This window comes from Xiphophorus couchianus, chromosome 1 (assembly GCF_001444195.1).
Source record: "Xiphophorus couchianus chromosome 1, X_couchianus-1.0, whole genome shotgun sequence".
In the NCBI taxonomy this organism is placed as follows: Eukaryota; Metazoa; Chordata; class Actinopteri; order Cyprinodontiformes; family Poeciliidae; genus Xiphophorus; species Xiphophorus couchianus.
In genome coordinates this window covers 14,341,758-14,356,812 of record NC_040228.1, presented here as the reverse complement: position 1 = coordinate 14,356,812, position 15,055 = coordinate 14,341,758, and the positions used below count along the sequence as shown (strand labels likewise).

Here is a 15,055-nt window from a genome sequence, read left to right as displayed (position 1 = left end):
CTAAGCCAAAGCCAGATTTGCAACAAAGTACTTTTCAAATTCTACAAATGGCATAATTATAGTCAGAGCGGTAGGTAACGTTCACTCATCTGGACCACACAAAAGAAAAGGTAATTAGGTGCCAAGATCACAACAATACAACCACATTATGGCTTACTGTGCAACGAGACTGGTAGAAACGACTTAGCACCACAGTGAGCAATAGTTAATCCCCCCTTTCTAATTACAGAGCTACTGCAGAAAGCTCCTGGAGGCAAATTAGATTTAACTGATGTATTTCTTTTCTTTAGTAATGGCTAATTTAAAAGATTAGTTGGTTGTAAATGCACAGAACCCAGTGCCTTTATTGTATGGATAAAATATGTTTGGTTTTGAGTCTGTGCTTTTAGGGGGAACACTAGTAATTTTAACATTTGTCTTTATACTTTAATGAATCCATAAAGTTTTGTCTCATCGTGAAGCAATATTTTAATGGTACTGACCCAGCAGCAACTCAAATTTCAAGTAAGTAAATAATTACAGTTCCACTGCATTGTCTGCCATCTCTAACGTTTTTGTAGTTTCCCACAGTGACGTCTGAATTGCTTTATCAATAAAAGGGAATTTGACAAGTGAGTGGGATGTTTGAAAAGAAAGAGACAGAAAAACAAGATGAAACATAGAAAAAGAATCAACAAATATCCAATGGCTGTGGTAATATTGCAATATTGCAATTTGAGTTTTTCACAAGCTCAAAATTATTCTGAATAAACAATTCTTAGATAAATAATTGTAAGAAATGCATCAAACATAATTAATTAAAAGTGAAACCAACATTACCATTGTACAATTTTAACAATGTTTTATGCTTTGGGGGTATTTAACTAAATGTGCAGTTGTCTTAATTGTGCATAATATTTTACATGATTTGGCTTCTGAGGCTACTGAGTGGTTTTATTGAACAAAATCACTTGAGTTTTGAAGATGCTCAAGAATTGCATTCAGTCTCTATGGGATCCAGCTGTCGTTTAGAAAACTGGGCTGTTATGTCTCTGTTTGCTCTAGAAATATATAAAATTGAATATTGTATCCAATAAAAGATGTACACAAGCTTTAAAATGTTTTCATTTTAGCCTCTTGATAATTCACTTTCAGAAGGTCATGTAGTTTCATTGTAAGTCAAGTAAAGGGTATTCATAGAGCACATTTGAGCATCAACACTTTACATCATGAAAACATAAAAGCCAATTATGAAGTAGTAAACATTACATTTTGTCAAATGCCATCATCAACATCATCAACTAAATGTATATCAAATATGTTGATCAATGTTTCACTAACTCAAAAGCAGTTCTAAACGGACGGGTTTTTAGTCTTGATTTGAAGAAATTCAGTTTTTCAGCATTTTTGCAGTTGTCTGGAAGTTTGTTCAAGAAAATAAATGCTACTTCCCTATGTTTGGTTCTAGTTCTGTGGAAGCAGAGTACACTAGAACCAGAAGACCTGATTGGACTGGAAGATTATGCGTTTTTATTGTTTTATAATTTATTCTTGCCTGCAAGAGATTTGGAGATACAAACTCCTGTGCATGGTCCCCTGTGAAATTCTTTTTATATACACAGTCATGTTCAATAAATTCTATTATTAGAAAACTAGTTTATTTCGGTAACTTAATTCAGTAAATGAAACGCTACACAGATCTATTACACACTAATGTTTTCATCCCTTTGTGTTATTTATAAAAAAATGATTTTGCTTATAGCTAATGAAAATGGAAGACTTAAGATCAGAATATTTCCCTACATTAATAAAAAATACATTTGAAAGTCCACACTGAACTGTGACTTAATGAAAAATATTATAATACTTGCTTAAAGGTTGTTATTTTCAATTGAAGCGCATCCATCTACATATTGTAATTTATTGAATAATAGTTAGCTTATTAGTTTTAGTTTTGTTGTTCAATGTCAGAGCTGAACAGTGTCATAGTTGATAAAACTGTTGTCTGGGTTTGCATGGACCTTTCTGCATGGACTTCCATGTTCTCCTTTCTGTGGTTTCTCTCCGGGTTCTTCACTGTCTAAATGCACACCGGTTGGGATAATTCATTAATCCATCCATTTTCTTATACTCTTGTCCCTAGTGGGGTCGGGAAGGGTGCTAATGCCTATCTCCAGCGAGACATTTCGGGTGATACACCCTGGGCAGGTCGCCAGTCCATCGCAGGGGTCAGGATTTGTTTTTTTCGAAATAATCCGGTGGACGTTTGAATTTATCATGAATTACTTGTGGCTAACCAGCAGTGGGCGCTGTTGAGCCACACGCTGTTTCTAGAATTATCTCACAGCGCATGCCCACGCTCCAGGCAAGCGGGTAACGTCCTCTCGAGATATCAAGAAAACTCCGCGATACTTTGAGGGACTTCAACGTTTCGGTTGAAAACCTCAGAGTTTAGGTTTAGGTTTCTGTCATCACATTTGCCCGGATTTGTATTATATAACACCGCTAGGTAGCCCGTAGTCAGACGAAGAAGTTCACCTGCTATACTGTAAAGATGTAAGTCTTGTTTATGTGTGTACTAGCAGTCGATTGTTGCTAATATGCGCTTAGTCTTTGAAGTACTGTAATGCGGATCAACTAGCTAACATTAGCTCATTGAGCTAGCACACGAGTTAGCATTAGCTGTGCAGTTAACATCTATTGTTACAGGACTAAAAACCAACACAAATAGTTAAACCTACATACCCTTGTAGCTTAACATAACCTTTTCCAACTAGCCCCGAAGTTTTAATTGTAGCTTACGTTGTATGCGCCCCACACATCAGTTAAGTTAACATTAGCTGGCAAGCTAAAGTCAACTAACTGTACTAGGTTAAAGTTAGAACCGAGGAGGAATGCTGTCATGGTGTGAAGATTTCACTTTGAGTAAAACCAGTGAAACGAGTAAAAACTCGTTCAAATCCAGTACGTGTAATTCAGAACAAATATTTGACATTCAAAAAAACACAGATTACAACAATTGTAAGTCAAAGCACAACCGTTTTGCCACCTAGTTAGGTTGCAGAGAAATCTTCCTTGGTTACAATTCCTGTATAAAACCGAAAGCACTCAGTCTTGCCCTGTTAAATGGTTTAAAGATGTGATTATATGATATTTTCTCTCTGTAATAAAATGTAACATAACTCAGATAGCTTCACCCTGCACACGTGACCCAGCAGATCAAAATTACCACTTAGGTTGACAGTCTAATGTGAAAAGGAAATATGTTGTCGTTAATTCCTTCTTTCTGTTCATCAATAGCATGGCCCATTTGCCACAGCATGGCCCATTTCCCACCCTATGTGCCATAGCTAAATGGTATGACAGACGAGACTTTGTTTTTGTAGAGTTCTGCGTGGAAGACAGTAAAGATGTACATGTCCAGTTTGACAAGTCAAAATTTGAGTTTAGGTAAGTTATGTTTAAAGTGCACTAGATGGTAAGTCTCCTTGTATTTGTATAAAAATGTGATGTGTTTTGTGAAATCCAGTCATCTGTGTGGACCAAATTTAAGAAAAACTGGGTGTACTGTATGGTGACCTCCCTTTCTGTCATTTTACAGTTGTGTCAGCAGAAGAGACAAATACTACAATGACATTGAGCTTTTTGGGGAAATTGATCCCAAAGTAAGATTAACATCTGCAGAACTAGTTAAAGTTTTAGGATGAGTTTTACTTCTCAAGGGTTGTTAATAAATTGATAATCTATGTAATTTACAGCAATCGAAACACAGCCGCACAGACAGGTCTGTGCAGTGTTGTTTACAAAAAGCAGAAGTTGGGAAACCATGGCCACGACTTACCAAAGAAAAAGCAAAGGTAACTTTAAATTTAAGGCATTTTTTCTTAATTGTTTATTGTCGAACAAACATCTTCACACTGCTGTTCAAAAGTACTTTTCATAAACTTAAAAAAGAAAAGTGATTGTCTTTTGGAAATAAACTGCTGTCTTCAGGTGTTTAGATCATGACATCTTCTTGTACAAATGTGCAAGAAATCTGATGCTACTCAATTAAATTGGAGTGAGACAGTTAGATAATGGAGCTTTATTACTTTTTAAATGTTGTATTAAATACACTCTTAAGTCTTTCCTCTTACGTTTTTTCACTTATTTTCTACATTGCGTAATCTTTTAAAAGATCTTAATTTTGTTGTACAGTGTGTAAGCCCTACACAAACAAAGTTATTCATTCATTTAGTGAATCTAAATTTAAGAATTTGACAAAATGCTGTTTACGTGCAGGTAAATAGTATTTTTTGGTTTATAACTCTGTTCAATCCCCTAGTTTAAATGGTTGAGTGTGGATTTCAACAACTGGAGAGACTGGGACGATGACTCGGATGAGGACATGTCAAGTTTTGACAACTTCTCTGAGGTAATTGAGTGAAAAACTGTCAGCATTTATTTGTTTATTCAAAGATCCCCTTTACCGTAGTAGAAACTAATGGGCTCGACAACAAAAACTACAATTAAATATTCTTTCACAGACGTTACAATAAAGACATAATGGTATTCCTTAAGACACAAACTAAAATAAATTAAACACAAAATTCAAATCAACTCCAACAGCTATAATGTTTTACAAACATTACGAAAAGACATGCTGATTTATGTACGTCATACATCTTTTTTTTTTTTTCCTTTTTCTTCAGATGATGAACAACATGGGTGGAGATGATTTACCCGATTTTGATGGTGCAGAAGAAGTTAGTTATGTTTATTATTTTCTGATGATTTCCTTGAAGTTTACCAGGTGAAATTCGAGTTCCCATAATTTTGTTTTTGTGTTTCAGCATGATTCTACAGACGGAGATGATGAAAGTAAGTATGACTTTTAAAAAAAAAAACAGCAAAGTTGTAGTTTTTTTTTATTGAGAACACAGGAATATTATTCTTTATATGTAGAAGAATATCGCAGTATAATATCTTTGAGAGGTTCACATATGACAAGTTCAGTTAAAGTGAAACTCATATAACGTCATTACGTTATACGTCATTACGGAGTGAAACATTTCAAGTGATTTATGTTAACCGTTGATGAATATTTCTTGCAGCTAATGAAAAGCTGAAATTTCAGTTTCTTAGGAAATTTAAATGGTACACAAAACTAATTTAAAAGGAATTCAAACTCAGAAAAGAGTAGTCTATCACAAAGCATGTCCATGTGCTGTACAGTACATGGTCGAGACTCCTGACATTAACTTTATTAACACCAATGAAGTCTGGCGTAGAGGAGAAAGGCCTGTGATTCTGCTGAGGTGTTAAGTTATGGTTGCTGCAGTTATGACCTTCAGGGTTTCTCTTATCTTACTCTTGATGATAATCCATAGAGTCTCTGCAGGGTTTAGATGAGAGGAGTTTGCTGGCTCATCAAACACTCTGACACTGTTGCGTTCAAACGGTTACGTTTGGTACCTTTTGTCATTATGGACAGATGCCAAGTCCTGTTGAAAAATTAAATCAGGATCTCCATGAAGCCCATCAGCAGAGGGAAGAATTTAGTTCTTTAAAATCTGGTAACAAGTGCTTGTGCTACTTTATCAGTTTTCCACTCAACCATTATTCCTCTAACACACAGGACTCTGAACAGCAGTGACCTCTTAAGACTTAGCTACCTTGTGGAAGATGGCAATGTCTATCTGCTGGACACTTTGCGGATGTGCCATATACTAAATCAAGTGTCATTTATTGTATTTTGATTACTGAATTTAGATATTTTTTTACACTTAATTTTAAACTGTTTCTGCCTTTGTCATTGTTGTCAATGTTCCCCTCATTGGAATTTTTGTCTCTTGCAGAAATGCCAGACCTCGAGTAGGCAAACATGGTTGCCACCTCACTAGAGATCAAAACAAGTCGTGAGTCTGAAGAACGAAATTGGGCAATGAGTTGGCAGCCACATTGAAGAAGAACCTCTCTCTATACCCCGTTTCCAAAGTGAAATCCCTGCAGAGAGCGACGGGGAGTGACTGTTGGATACAGACATGCACAGGCGTCCATAACAACATACAGTGCTGTGCTTTGCTGTTTTGTTCTGCATGGACGATTCTGTTCAAATGAAAATGTTGTTCCCTGGCTTAAATTACTATTGGGATGTGCTGATGTCTTATACCCTGTTTCTCTTCTGTTTTGTTGTTGTTGTTTTTTTCTGGTGTCAGGTTATGTAAACACATTGTGATTTTTAATGACAAAAAAGAAACTGAAAATGCCTATTTTCCAAGAAGTACATTTTCTAATGACAGACTTTCCCCTCTTTAATGCTTGTATTGTAAATTGCACTTATGTTTAATTTAAGTGGCAAGAGTTCTGCTTTAAATTGGTTTTTTGATGTCTTTGGTCATATGCAAATATTTAACAGTAATTTCACTTTTTTTAATATGTCGCAGCATTTAAAATAAACATGCTTGTACAACTACGGATTTGTTAAAAATATGGCGGTTGAGTTTACGATCTTATGTGTTCACATCTTGGAAAGGCATTGTTTTCTTTATGCAATCCATTAAAGAGATCTTTCATTGTTGCAAATAAAACAGATAAGTGTTGTTTTTTTTTAATTGTATGAAGTGAGAAGATAAACTGCATTTTTCTAAAAGTTAAACAACTTATGCATAACATGAACAGCAAATATGTTTTGAATGCACATGTTTGATTCTCGGTGTCAAATGTGTTCATTGTAGGCAGTGGGATTTTAAGAAATATTTTAAATCAACTTTATTGTACCATTGACCACTTGCCATAAACGGGACAATAATTATTAGTTATTTGGTATTTTTTAAAATCCATCCAGAGTCGAGATGCTCTACGTTATCCATATTATTGGATCACTGACCGTACACTACAGCAGTCACATCCTATTTTTACTACAAATATGGTTCCTGTACCAGGGTGGACCTATAACGCAACTTCAATTAAATTGTGTAAACAATTAACTGCACATGTTTATTTATAATGACATTTGTTGTATAGTCACTGAATGAAGAACAATGCATATGCCCACTCTAATATTTGACTAAATCTCCACTGGCAAACTTAAGCTTGACCTCAAGCTTTTAATTTCAAATATTCACAAACTAATTTCTTGTGAATATTTGACCACGGAAATAAGTACAAGCATCCATTTCTTAGTTGGTTTTATGAAAAAAGAAGTAAAAATTGTGACAGTCATGTTGAGATGTGAGAAGAGACCTGGATGTTAAGCAGAGTTAAAAACATTTTAGTTGAGTTAATTTAGTCAAATTCAGAAATTTAATTAGCCAACTTTATTCATTCTTTGATATAATTTTCCTGTTGATTCTCCCAATTATTTCCAGTTTCACTCATCGGACAAAATCTGTCTCCAGGGGGCGTGTCGTGGTGTCGTAGGGGATAGCTCAGATAGCCATGTTTGGAGGCCTTGAGTCCTCGACCTGGCTGTCGCGGGTTCAACTCCCGGACCCAACGATATTTGCCACATGTCTTCTCTCCTCTCCTTCCCCCTTTCCTGTCAACCTACTTTCACATTAGGGACACTAGAGCCCACAAAAGACCCCCTGGAGGGGTAAAAAAAAAAAAAATTAAAAATCCGTCTCCAGATGAAAAGGAATGGATTGGGATTTGTATATAACCCAGGAACTAAATGGCTTAAAATCAAACATAAATATAAGAACAATCACCAGACTGGTCTTTTAATGGATAAAGCAGGGCAAAATGAAACTTCTGGAATGACCCGAACGGCAGACCAATTCAAATCTTATGGACAACGGTTCATACACATGTCCATTCCCGGAAATCTTCCAATTTAATCAGTTACACCATTTTTGAAACCTAAAGTCATCAACTATCTAACCAGAAATGAGACAGAAGCTCCCATTTGCTACATAAAGTGAATGCTACAGGTGCAACTGATTGTAGGAGATTTAACTAGATATTAGTGGGAGGAGTGTGTGGATGTTTGAGCTTTTATAGCTTAAACTAATCCCTGTATACTCATTTTTCGCTTTAAAAATGTGTTAAGGTTCTAAGAGTAACTTCAGGAAAAGATTGAAGTTTAACCTGGTAGCAGTGTTGGTGATGACTTTATGCGAACTTCAGTGGAACATGAATAGTTTGCATGTCACTGTGCTGCCTTATAAGGACCTCTGTCCTGTTCTGCATCCTTTTACTTGGAGCGGCTGGTAGGGACTTACCGTCTTTACTTTGACACAGACTAAAAAGGGAAATACCCAGTTTCATTCCTCTTTTCTGAATATTTGAGGTGTAAATTAGTTGTGGTTCAGTTTTGCTGTCTGTGAATTTTCAAACGGTGACCTTCAATTTTAGACTTCCCTTAACATCAGGGAAATACAACTAGTTAGCTTTTATACACTATTTGATGCTCATCAAATCTAGTCTAAAGCCCAACTCAGAATTTCAAACACACACACAATTATACAGTCCACAATTATGCTAGCAGAGGGCTTCTGAAAGGCATTGTAATTTAATCATGTAGTCTAAATTTCCTTCTTCTCTGGCAAGTCTTTACTGCTGTACAGTTTTTATAGAGCTTGTCTGCCCCAGTGTGAGATGTTTAGGGGCTGCAGGTTATGTGTGCGTCAGCAGTCTGGACCAAGAGAACAGAAAAACACAATGCAAGCATCTTTTCCAACACCCTCCAAACAAAACTATAGGCTTAAATGTACAAAAGCTGGCTTAGGGAGACATGGGGAGTGGGAGGACAAAACTTCCCAACCTGTTAACTAATGAACTTTTTGAAATGATCGATGTTTTGTTTAGTTATTTATTTAATTTTTCCAAAATCAAAATGACCAAATTCTTTTTGCTGTTTGGCAAAAATCTGCCAGTTGAATTTGTAAACATGTTTCACACCACTGATAAAAATCTGGACCATGTACAAATCAAAAGTGAAACAACAAGTACTAAGTTAGCCACTCACAGGTGCAGGGAAGGGAACTTGCAGATCTGAATATGACTGCAAGAAAAACAGACCATAGAAACCAGCAGAAACTGTTACTGCTAGCGTTTTGTTTCCATGCGTGAAAGGCACAAAAAGCAGTAAGGTCAGCATAAACCTTTCAGAGAGCAGCGGCCGTCCCTGTAGCTGTCCTGGTCAGCATGACGCTCCAGTGCAGAAGCTCAATACCACGGCTGCTCTCCCCTCTTCCTCTGTGGCCGTGGATTTTCCACCGCTTTATCCGACCTGAGCCTACAAACCAATCCACAGCACACAATGCATAACTCTGTCTAATCAGTTCTGCTACAGAACTGTTTTTTTTATTTTATTCAGAGCATAAGGCTGGGAAATTACTGGAGCCTTATGGATTCCAGCGTTGATTAGAGTTCATCTGAGTTCTGCTTTAAAAATAAGGCCATAAACGTGTGGAAGATCAGTCGTTTCTATACTGTATGTGCTACTGACTGGCACCCTTACATGTTTAGCATGTAAGAAGAAAATAAGGCCAGAAAGAAGTTTTTTAATGTAAAAGCAGTCACCTCAAGCAGTCATCTGTTGTCAACAGACTTACAACCAAATGCATTCCAGAAAAAATAGTGATTGTGAAATAAAACACGCAGGGAGGTGGAAGTGTCATGGTTTGGGGAGGCGTTGCTACTCCAGGAACTGGTCAGCTCACCAACATGAGCTGACCACATTGCCGATGCTGCTGGAGGAAAATGACAGACTATTAAAGCTGAAGCAGAACAGAAACTTGTGACGATAATCTAAAATATAACAGTGAATACACTAAGTACTGGCTGGGAAATAATACATGGAAAGTTCTGGACAAAGTCAAACGTGCTGAAAAGTGTGTGTCCAAACCGGGAGAACATGCAGCACTTGTAGACGTGGCTACAAGACCTCTTTTTCTCTTCATATTTTCATTAGCAACTAAGAATGAAAAATAAGTTATTAAGGTAGCAATAACAACAGATAAGTTACTAAATAATATATTTTTTTTGTAAGTACAAAACCAAAGGAAATTGGTTATTGTTACTGTTTTTGAAGTTTTACTCAGGTGTTATTCATTCTTAAATTTCTTTATTTGTTCCAACCTTGTAATTACGCCAAACAAATGGGAAAATCCGAAATCGAATCAGCGTCACATTAAATTTGTGATGCTGATGTGGAAAGAAAGACATTTTTTTTCTATAGATAAACGTTTTACTGCCATCATGGTTTCTGTTGACAGTTTCCATCAGGTTGTTAGACTTTTTTTCATCCTAAGGTAATCCCCAATAAAAAGTTTAATGTTTGGCAAAGACATACTGTTGCTCTTCCCAAAAGATTTTTATTACTTAGTGTGACTTTTATCATCAATCATTATTTTAAAATCACCTCTTATAACAACTAAACCCAGGAGTGTTCCTGGAGTAGAAAGCTCCCCTCAGCCTCCATGTGTCAAACTGTTTGTCCAAAGGACCAACTAGCAAAAGAAGGGTTAAGTAACCTTGTTTTGATTTGTGATATTGTCCGCTGACCCCTCCCCTTGGCTCAATGAGTCTGTCATGGCGTTGGTGGGTTATAAAAAGGCCTCTGAGGTCCCCCCGCTCTGATAAAGAGGCTTAATGTCTGCAGGACATGCTTAACGTTTGTCTATCCATGTTACTCTTCTAACAACCAGCGAGAGTTGGCATATAGATGCACAGAGACTGGCTTATTGCTCCACTCAGGAGCTTTTTATGACAAAAATCTGATTTAAGAAGGAATTTGTGCATTTTACTTACAGCTACATGCTGAGGCCTTTATGTGTTGTTACATTTAGCTTTAGAGAGACAGTTTCTGTTTGAGTGCTTTTTGGTCTGTATTTTTTGGACATTTTCTCCTTTAGGTTGATTAGTTAGTCCTCAGGTGTTTAGACGCTGCTTTTTGACTTTGTACGATCATGTGGGAGTTCAGGTCTATGTCTTTCTGGCGAGCGGTCTTCGCAGAGTTCTATGGCACCATGTTCTTTGTATTCTTTGGGCTGGGAGCGGCCCTCCGCTGGACCACAGGCCCCCACAACGTTCTTCATGTTGCCTTTTGCTTTGGACTGGCGGCTGCCACCTTCATCCAGTCCATCGGTCACATCAGCGGGGGACACATCAACCCAGCTGTCACCTTCGCTTACCTGATCGGATCCCAGATGTCCATGTTCCGGGCTTTCTTCTACATCATAGCCCAGTGTCTCGGAGCGCTGGCCGGTGCTGCTGTGCTGTACGGCGTCACACCCAACAACATGAGGGGGAATTTGGCACTGAATACGGTAAGGTGACCAGAGTAATCAAGTGGGAATTAAATTTTTTACTTCTGCACTGTAATGAAGAAAGATGGGACGGGACCACCCAATCTGCAGATTGAAAATAACCTGACATATGTCCCAAATATAGAACACCTTCTCTTTAATTTCAATTTTCTCCTTGTCATCTTTCTAAACGGTCTCTTACAGCTGCAGCCAGGAATCAGCCTTGGCATGGCCACCACGATCGAGATCTTCCTCACCCTCCAGCTTGTCATCTGCGTCTTTGCTGTGACAGATGAGAGGCGCAACGGACGCCTGGGCTCTGCTGCTCTTGCCATCGGCTTCTCTGTGCTCATTGGGCATCTGTTTGGGGTAAGAAGCCAGCTCCAACTGCAAATGTTTTCAAAATTATTTTTTAGGTTAATCAAAGAGCAAACTCTAGCCTTTTGATGCATGAATTAGGTTTTTTAGAAGCACAAAAACAAAGCTTAGATAAACTAAGATAGACCACGTTTTGGGTTTAAACTTGCTGGATCAGCAGCATCGTAACATGGAAAACCTCAAACTTCCTCAGCATCGTAGCTACTACCGGATCTTCATTAACATCCTATTGAGATGGATGATTTCCGTCGTTGAAGGCAGATGTCCTGCAGTGTTTTAGAAACGGTCCGGCTACAGGTCGCTCACCTCAATCAAAAAGCATTACAAGTAGGAATACATTAAATCCAATACAATTTATACATCTATAAGATTTAAGATTAAAGTCATCAATAAATTTTACCAACATGAATCTTCTGACTGAAAGTAATATTAATGTTTTGGAGTGGTTTAAACAGATGACTTAAGTACATTTTAGGTATAAATTAGGGTAATGGCAAGGAGAGCTTTCATCCTCAAAGAATTGGACCTGCATCATGCATATATTCTAATGATGTGGTTGAATGAAAACACCTCAAATCTACCAGGGCTCTGAAAATGTTTGGCTTTGACTGTGTTTCCTCAGCCTATCACAAATTTTGCAGAAACCTGCTAATCACCAAATTATGTGACTCAGGAGGGTTCAAGCAGAGCCACATCTAAAACATGCAGGACAACGGCCTGTCCTTCTCTGGACGATATTCATGATCGCTGTTGCTAGGACTGTCTTCCTCTCACATAAATTTTAGCTCCACTATCTTCCTCAAAGGTATTGTTTTGCAAACTAAAATTGTAATAGCCTAAAAATAGATTAAACTAATCTATTAGAGAACTAAAAATAGATTTCCGGTGTTATTTAAGTTTCTTAAATGATATAGTCAAAATCATGGCAAACATTTCAGGCAGAATATACCCAGTGTTACATAATTTATACTATGAAGGACATCCTTCTAACACCTATCCATCCATCCATCCATCCACTCATCCATCCATCCATCCATCCATCCATCCATCCACTCATCCATCCATCCATCCATCCATCCATCCATCCATCCATCCATCCATCCATCCATCCATCCATCCATTTCCTAACACCCTTGTCCCTACTGAGGTCGGGAGGGGTGCTGGTGCCTATCTCCAGCTCCTTCTAACACCCTTTCAACATAAAATCAATACATCAAGACTATTCATGAACAACATTGACTAGTATGTTAGATTTAGTGACCACCAAGTGTTAAATGAGCAGATAAGGAGCAACAATGCTGAACCACTTTATCTGTCTGTCGCTTAGATGTACTACACAGGAGCGGGAATGAATCCAGCAAGGTCCTTCGCCCCTGCTGTCCTTGTCAGGAACTTTGTTAACCACTGGGTAAGATGTATAAATACGTTTGCTCTACAAAGAAATCCAAACCAAATTGTTGTGGTATTTCTATATCAGCTATGCTGGTTTTCATCCTGTCCAGGTGTACTGGGTGGGACCCATGATCGGCGGTGCCATAGGCGCTCTGCTCTATGACTTCCTGCTGTTCCCACGCATGCGTGGTCTCTCCGAGAGGCTGGCCACGCTGAAGGGCACCCGGCCCCCAGAGGCCGAGGCCCAGCAGGAGACCAGGGGAGAGTCCATTGAGCTTAAGACACAGGCCCTATAAATCTGGAGATTTGCTTTCTGACACCCCCAACCTCTCTCACACCCCTTCCACCTGTAGCGCCACACTCTGCACCCTTGGTTCCTGGTCCATCCGCAGCCCACACACTGTTTTTGCACGCATGCCTCCTCCCGTTCCTCAACAATTGCAAAGAGCCCCCTTGTCATCCTTGTCGTACTCCCTACAGGACTTATAGAAAGGGCATGCACTGCCCCAATTAACTTACTTAATCTCACCTACACCCATTTTTCCTTCTCCTGTTCCCAAAGTTGGAGGGTTGGAGGAGGACTTGCCGCTAAAGGAAGCACCCCATGCCCTGTAGCAGGGTGAATCAATTACTCCTTGCTGACCAGACAGCTATAACTGCCAGGGATAGTGGTGCTATTTCCATCTTTACTTCCCTTTCTGTTTATTTTCCCTGCCTTTCATTTCGCTAGGAGTGAAGCTACAGTAGAACAAAGGACCTCCGCCTGCATTTCCAATTTTGATTGAGCGTGATCTCGCTCTGCGTTGTGTTTCACAAACTTTGGCCAAGATATGTATTGGTATTGTTTTTGCCTTTTCTTTCTTTTAGCTGTATGTGTGTGTATATGCAAGCCTGTGTGATAAGAGTGATGGTGAGAAAGACAAATTGAGTGCGCCTGCTTGTCTGTGTGTATGTGTATGCTTGTTTTACAAGATATTTTCCCTGAAATGTCATTGCTAAAATTGTTTGTATAATGAGTTATATAATGTCACATTACATTAGAGATGTGTCACCATTTTTTTTGCCCTAAATGAAAAAGTATAATTTACTGTAAAACTCCAAGAAATTTGCATGTTTAGGGTAATTGTATCTTTCTCCTAAGGGGATAAATCTGGATTTCAATCACGGCTTAAAGCCCCTTTCAAACACTTGAGCATTTGTGTCTCATGTAGTAAAGCCCCTATAAAATGCTATTTATTTTTAAAATAAAGATCCACAATTAACATTTTTTTTTCTTTCAGGCAGATTTTTTTAAGTGCCAATATTAAGTTTTATTATTTTACCCAGAACCGTAGCATATTACTTTATAAGTAAATAATTTGTTCGCAACATCCACATTTGGATCATATGCAGTAATTGTGTTGGTTTATGCTTTCTTTGACTTTCTGACAAAATTTTGTACCCAGAGCTTTAGAGCAGCGCTGACCAAAGACCCATGTACAGGCGTATTTGAGTTATTACATTTTATTTACTTAGTCATACCAAGGAAAAACAAGGAGAGCAAACTCGACTCGCTGTCCTGAAGATCAGGTGTTTTTTGTTTCATTGGCATTGTGCTACTTTGCGTAAATTATACATCAGAGAACTTAAATTTTGTGTTAATAAAGGCAGACTCCATGAGGTGGGACAGCTGTAGTCTGTTCAAGTTGAAAGGCTCAATTCTGTTAAATTTGAAATTTAACAGAGTGCATCTTGATTTTCATAGTCTTCAAGAAGAAGATTGAAGTTTGAAATTGTATTTGTTCCCTTCTTCCTGTCTTTGGGACGTGGCTCAGAGAGAAGTTAGCATTTTGCTAGTTTTGCTAGAACATTTCTTGAACCAAGCTTTGTAAACTGATTCTCTTTCTGCTTCCTTTATATAACACCTTCACTTAATTTCCTTTTTTACTCCCAGAGTGATTTCCATGGCTGTGGTTGAGTAGAATTTACATTTTCAAAACAATTTTTAAATTAGATTGTTTTCTAATGGAAACGTTATGATGTACAGTGTAAGATTTTTTTTCTTAAAAAAAAGGCTGTTGAAAATGGATGAA

General features: G+C 38.0%; 2 protein-coding genes across 2 annotated transcripts; both read left to right on the top strand.

The window, feature by feature from the left end:
- Positions 1-2,370: 2,370 nt before the first annotated feature.
- Positions 2,371-6,548, top strand: ptges3a (prostaglandin E synthase 3a (cytosolic)). The gene is made up of 8 exons (XM_028017501.1): positions 2,371-2,535; positions 3,280-3,429; positions 3,581-3,644; positions 3,738-3,836; positions 4,304-4,393; positions 4,671-4,724; positions 4,812-4,839; positions 5,817-6,548. The coding sequence occupies exons 2-8, from the start codon at positions 3,281-3,283 to the stop codon at positions 5,834-5,836; spliced, it is 504 nt and encodes a 167-aa protein (XP_027873302.1). The 5' UTR covers positions 2,371-2,535; position 3,280; the 3' UTR covers positions 5,837-6,548.
- A 3,917-nt stretch (positions 6,549-10,465) lies between these two features.
- mipa (major intrinsic protein of lens fiber a) lies at positions 10,466-14,247 on the top strand. The gene is made up of 4 exons (XM_028017476.1): positions 10,466-11,234; positions 11,418-11,582; positions 12,919-12,999; positions 13,094-14,247. The coding sequence occupies exons 1-4, from the start codon at positions 10,875-10,877 to the stop codon at positions 13,277-13,279; spliced, it is 792 nt and encodes a 263-aa protein (XP_027873277.1). The 5' UTR covers positions 10,466-10,874; the 3' UTR covers positions 13,280-14,247.
- The last annotated feature ends 808 nt before the right edge of the window (positions 14,248-15,055 follow it).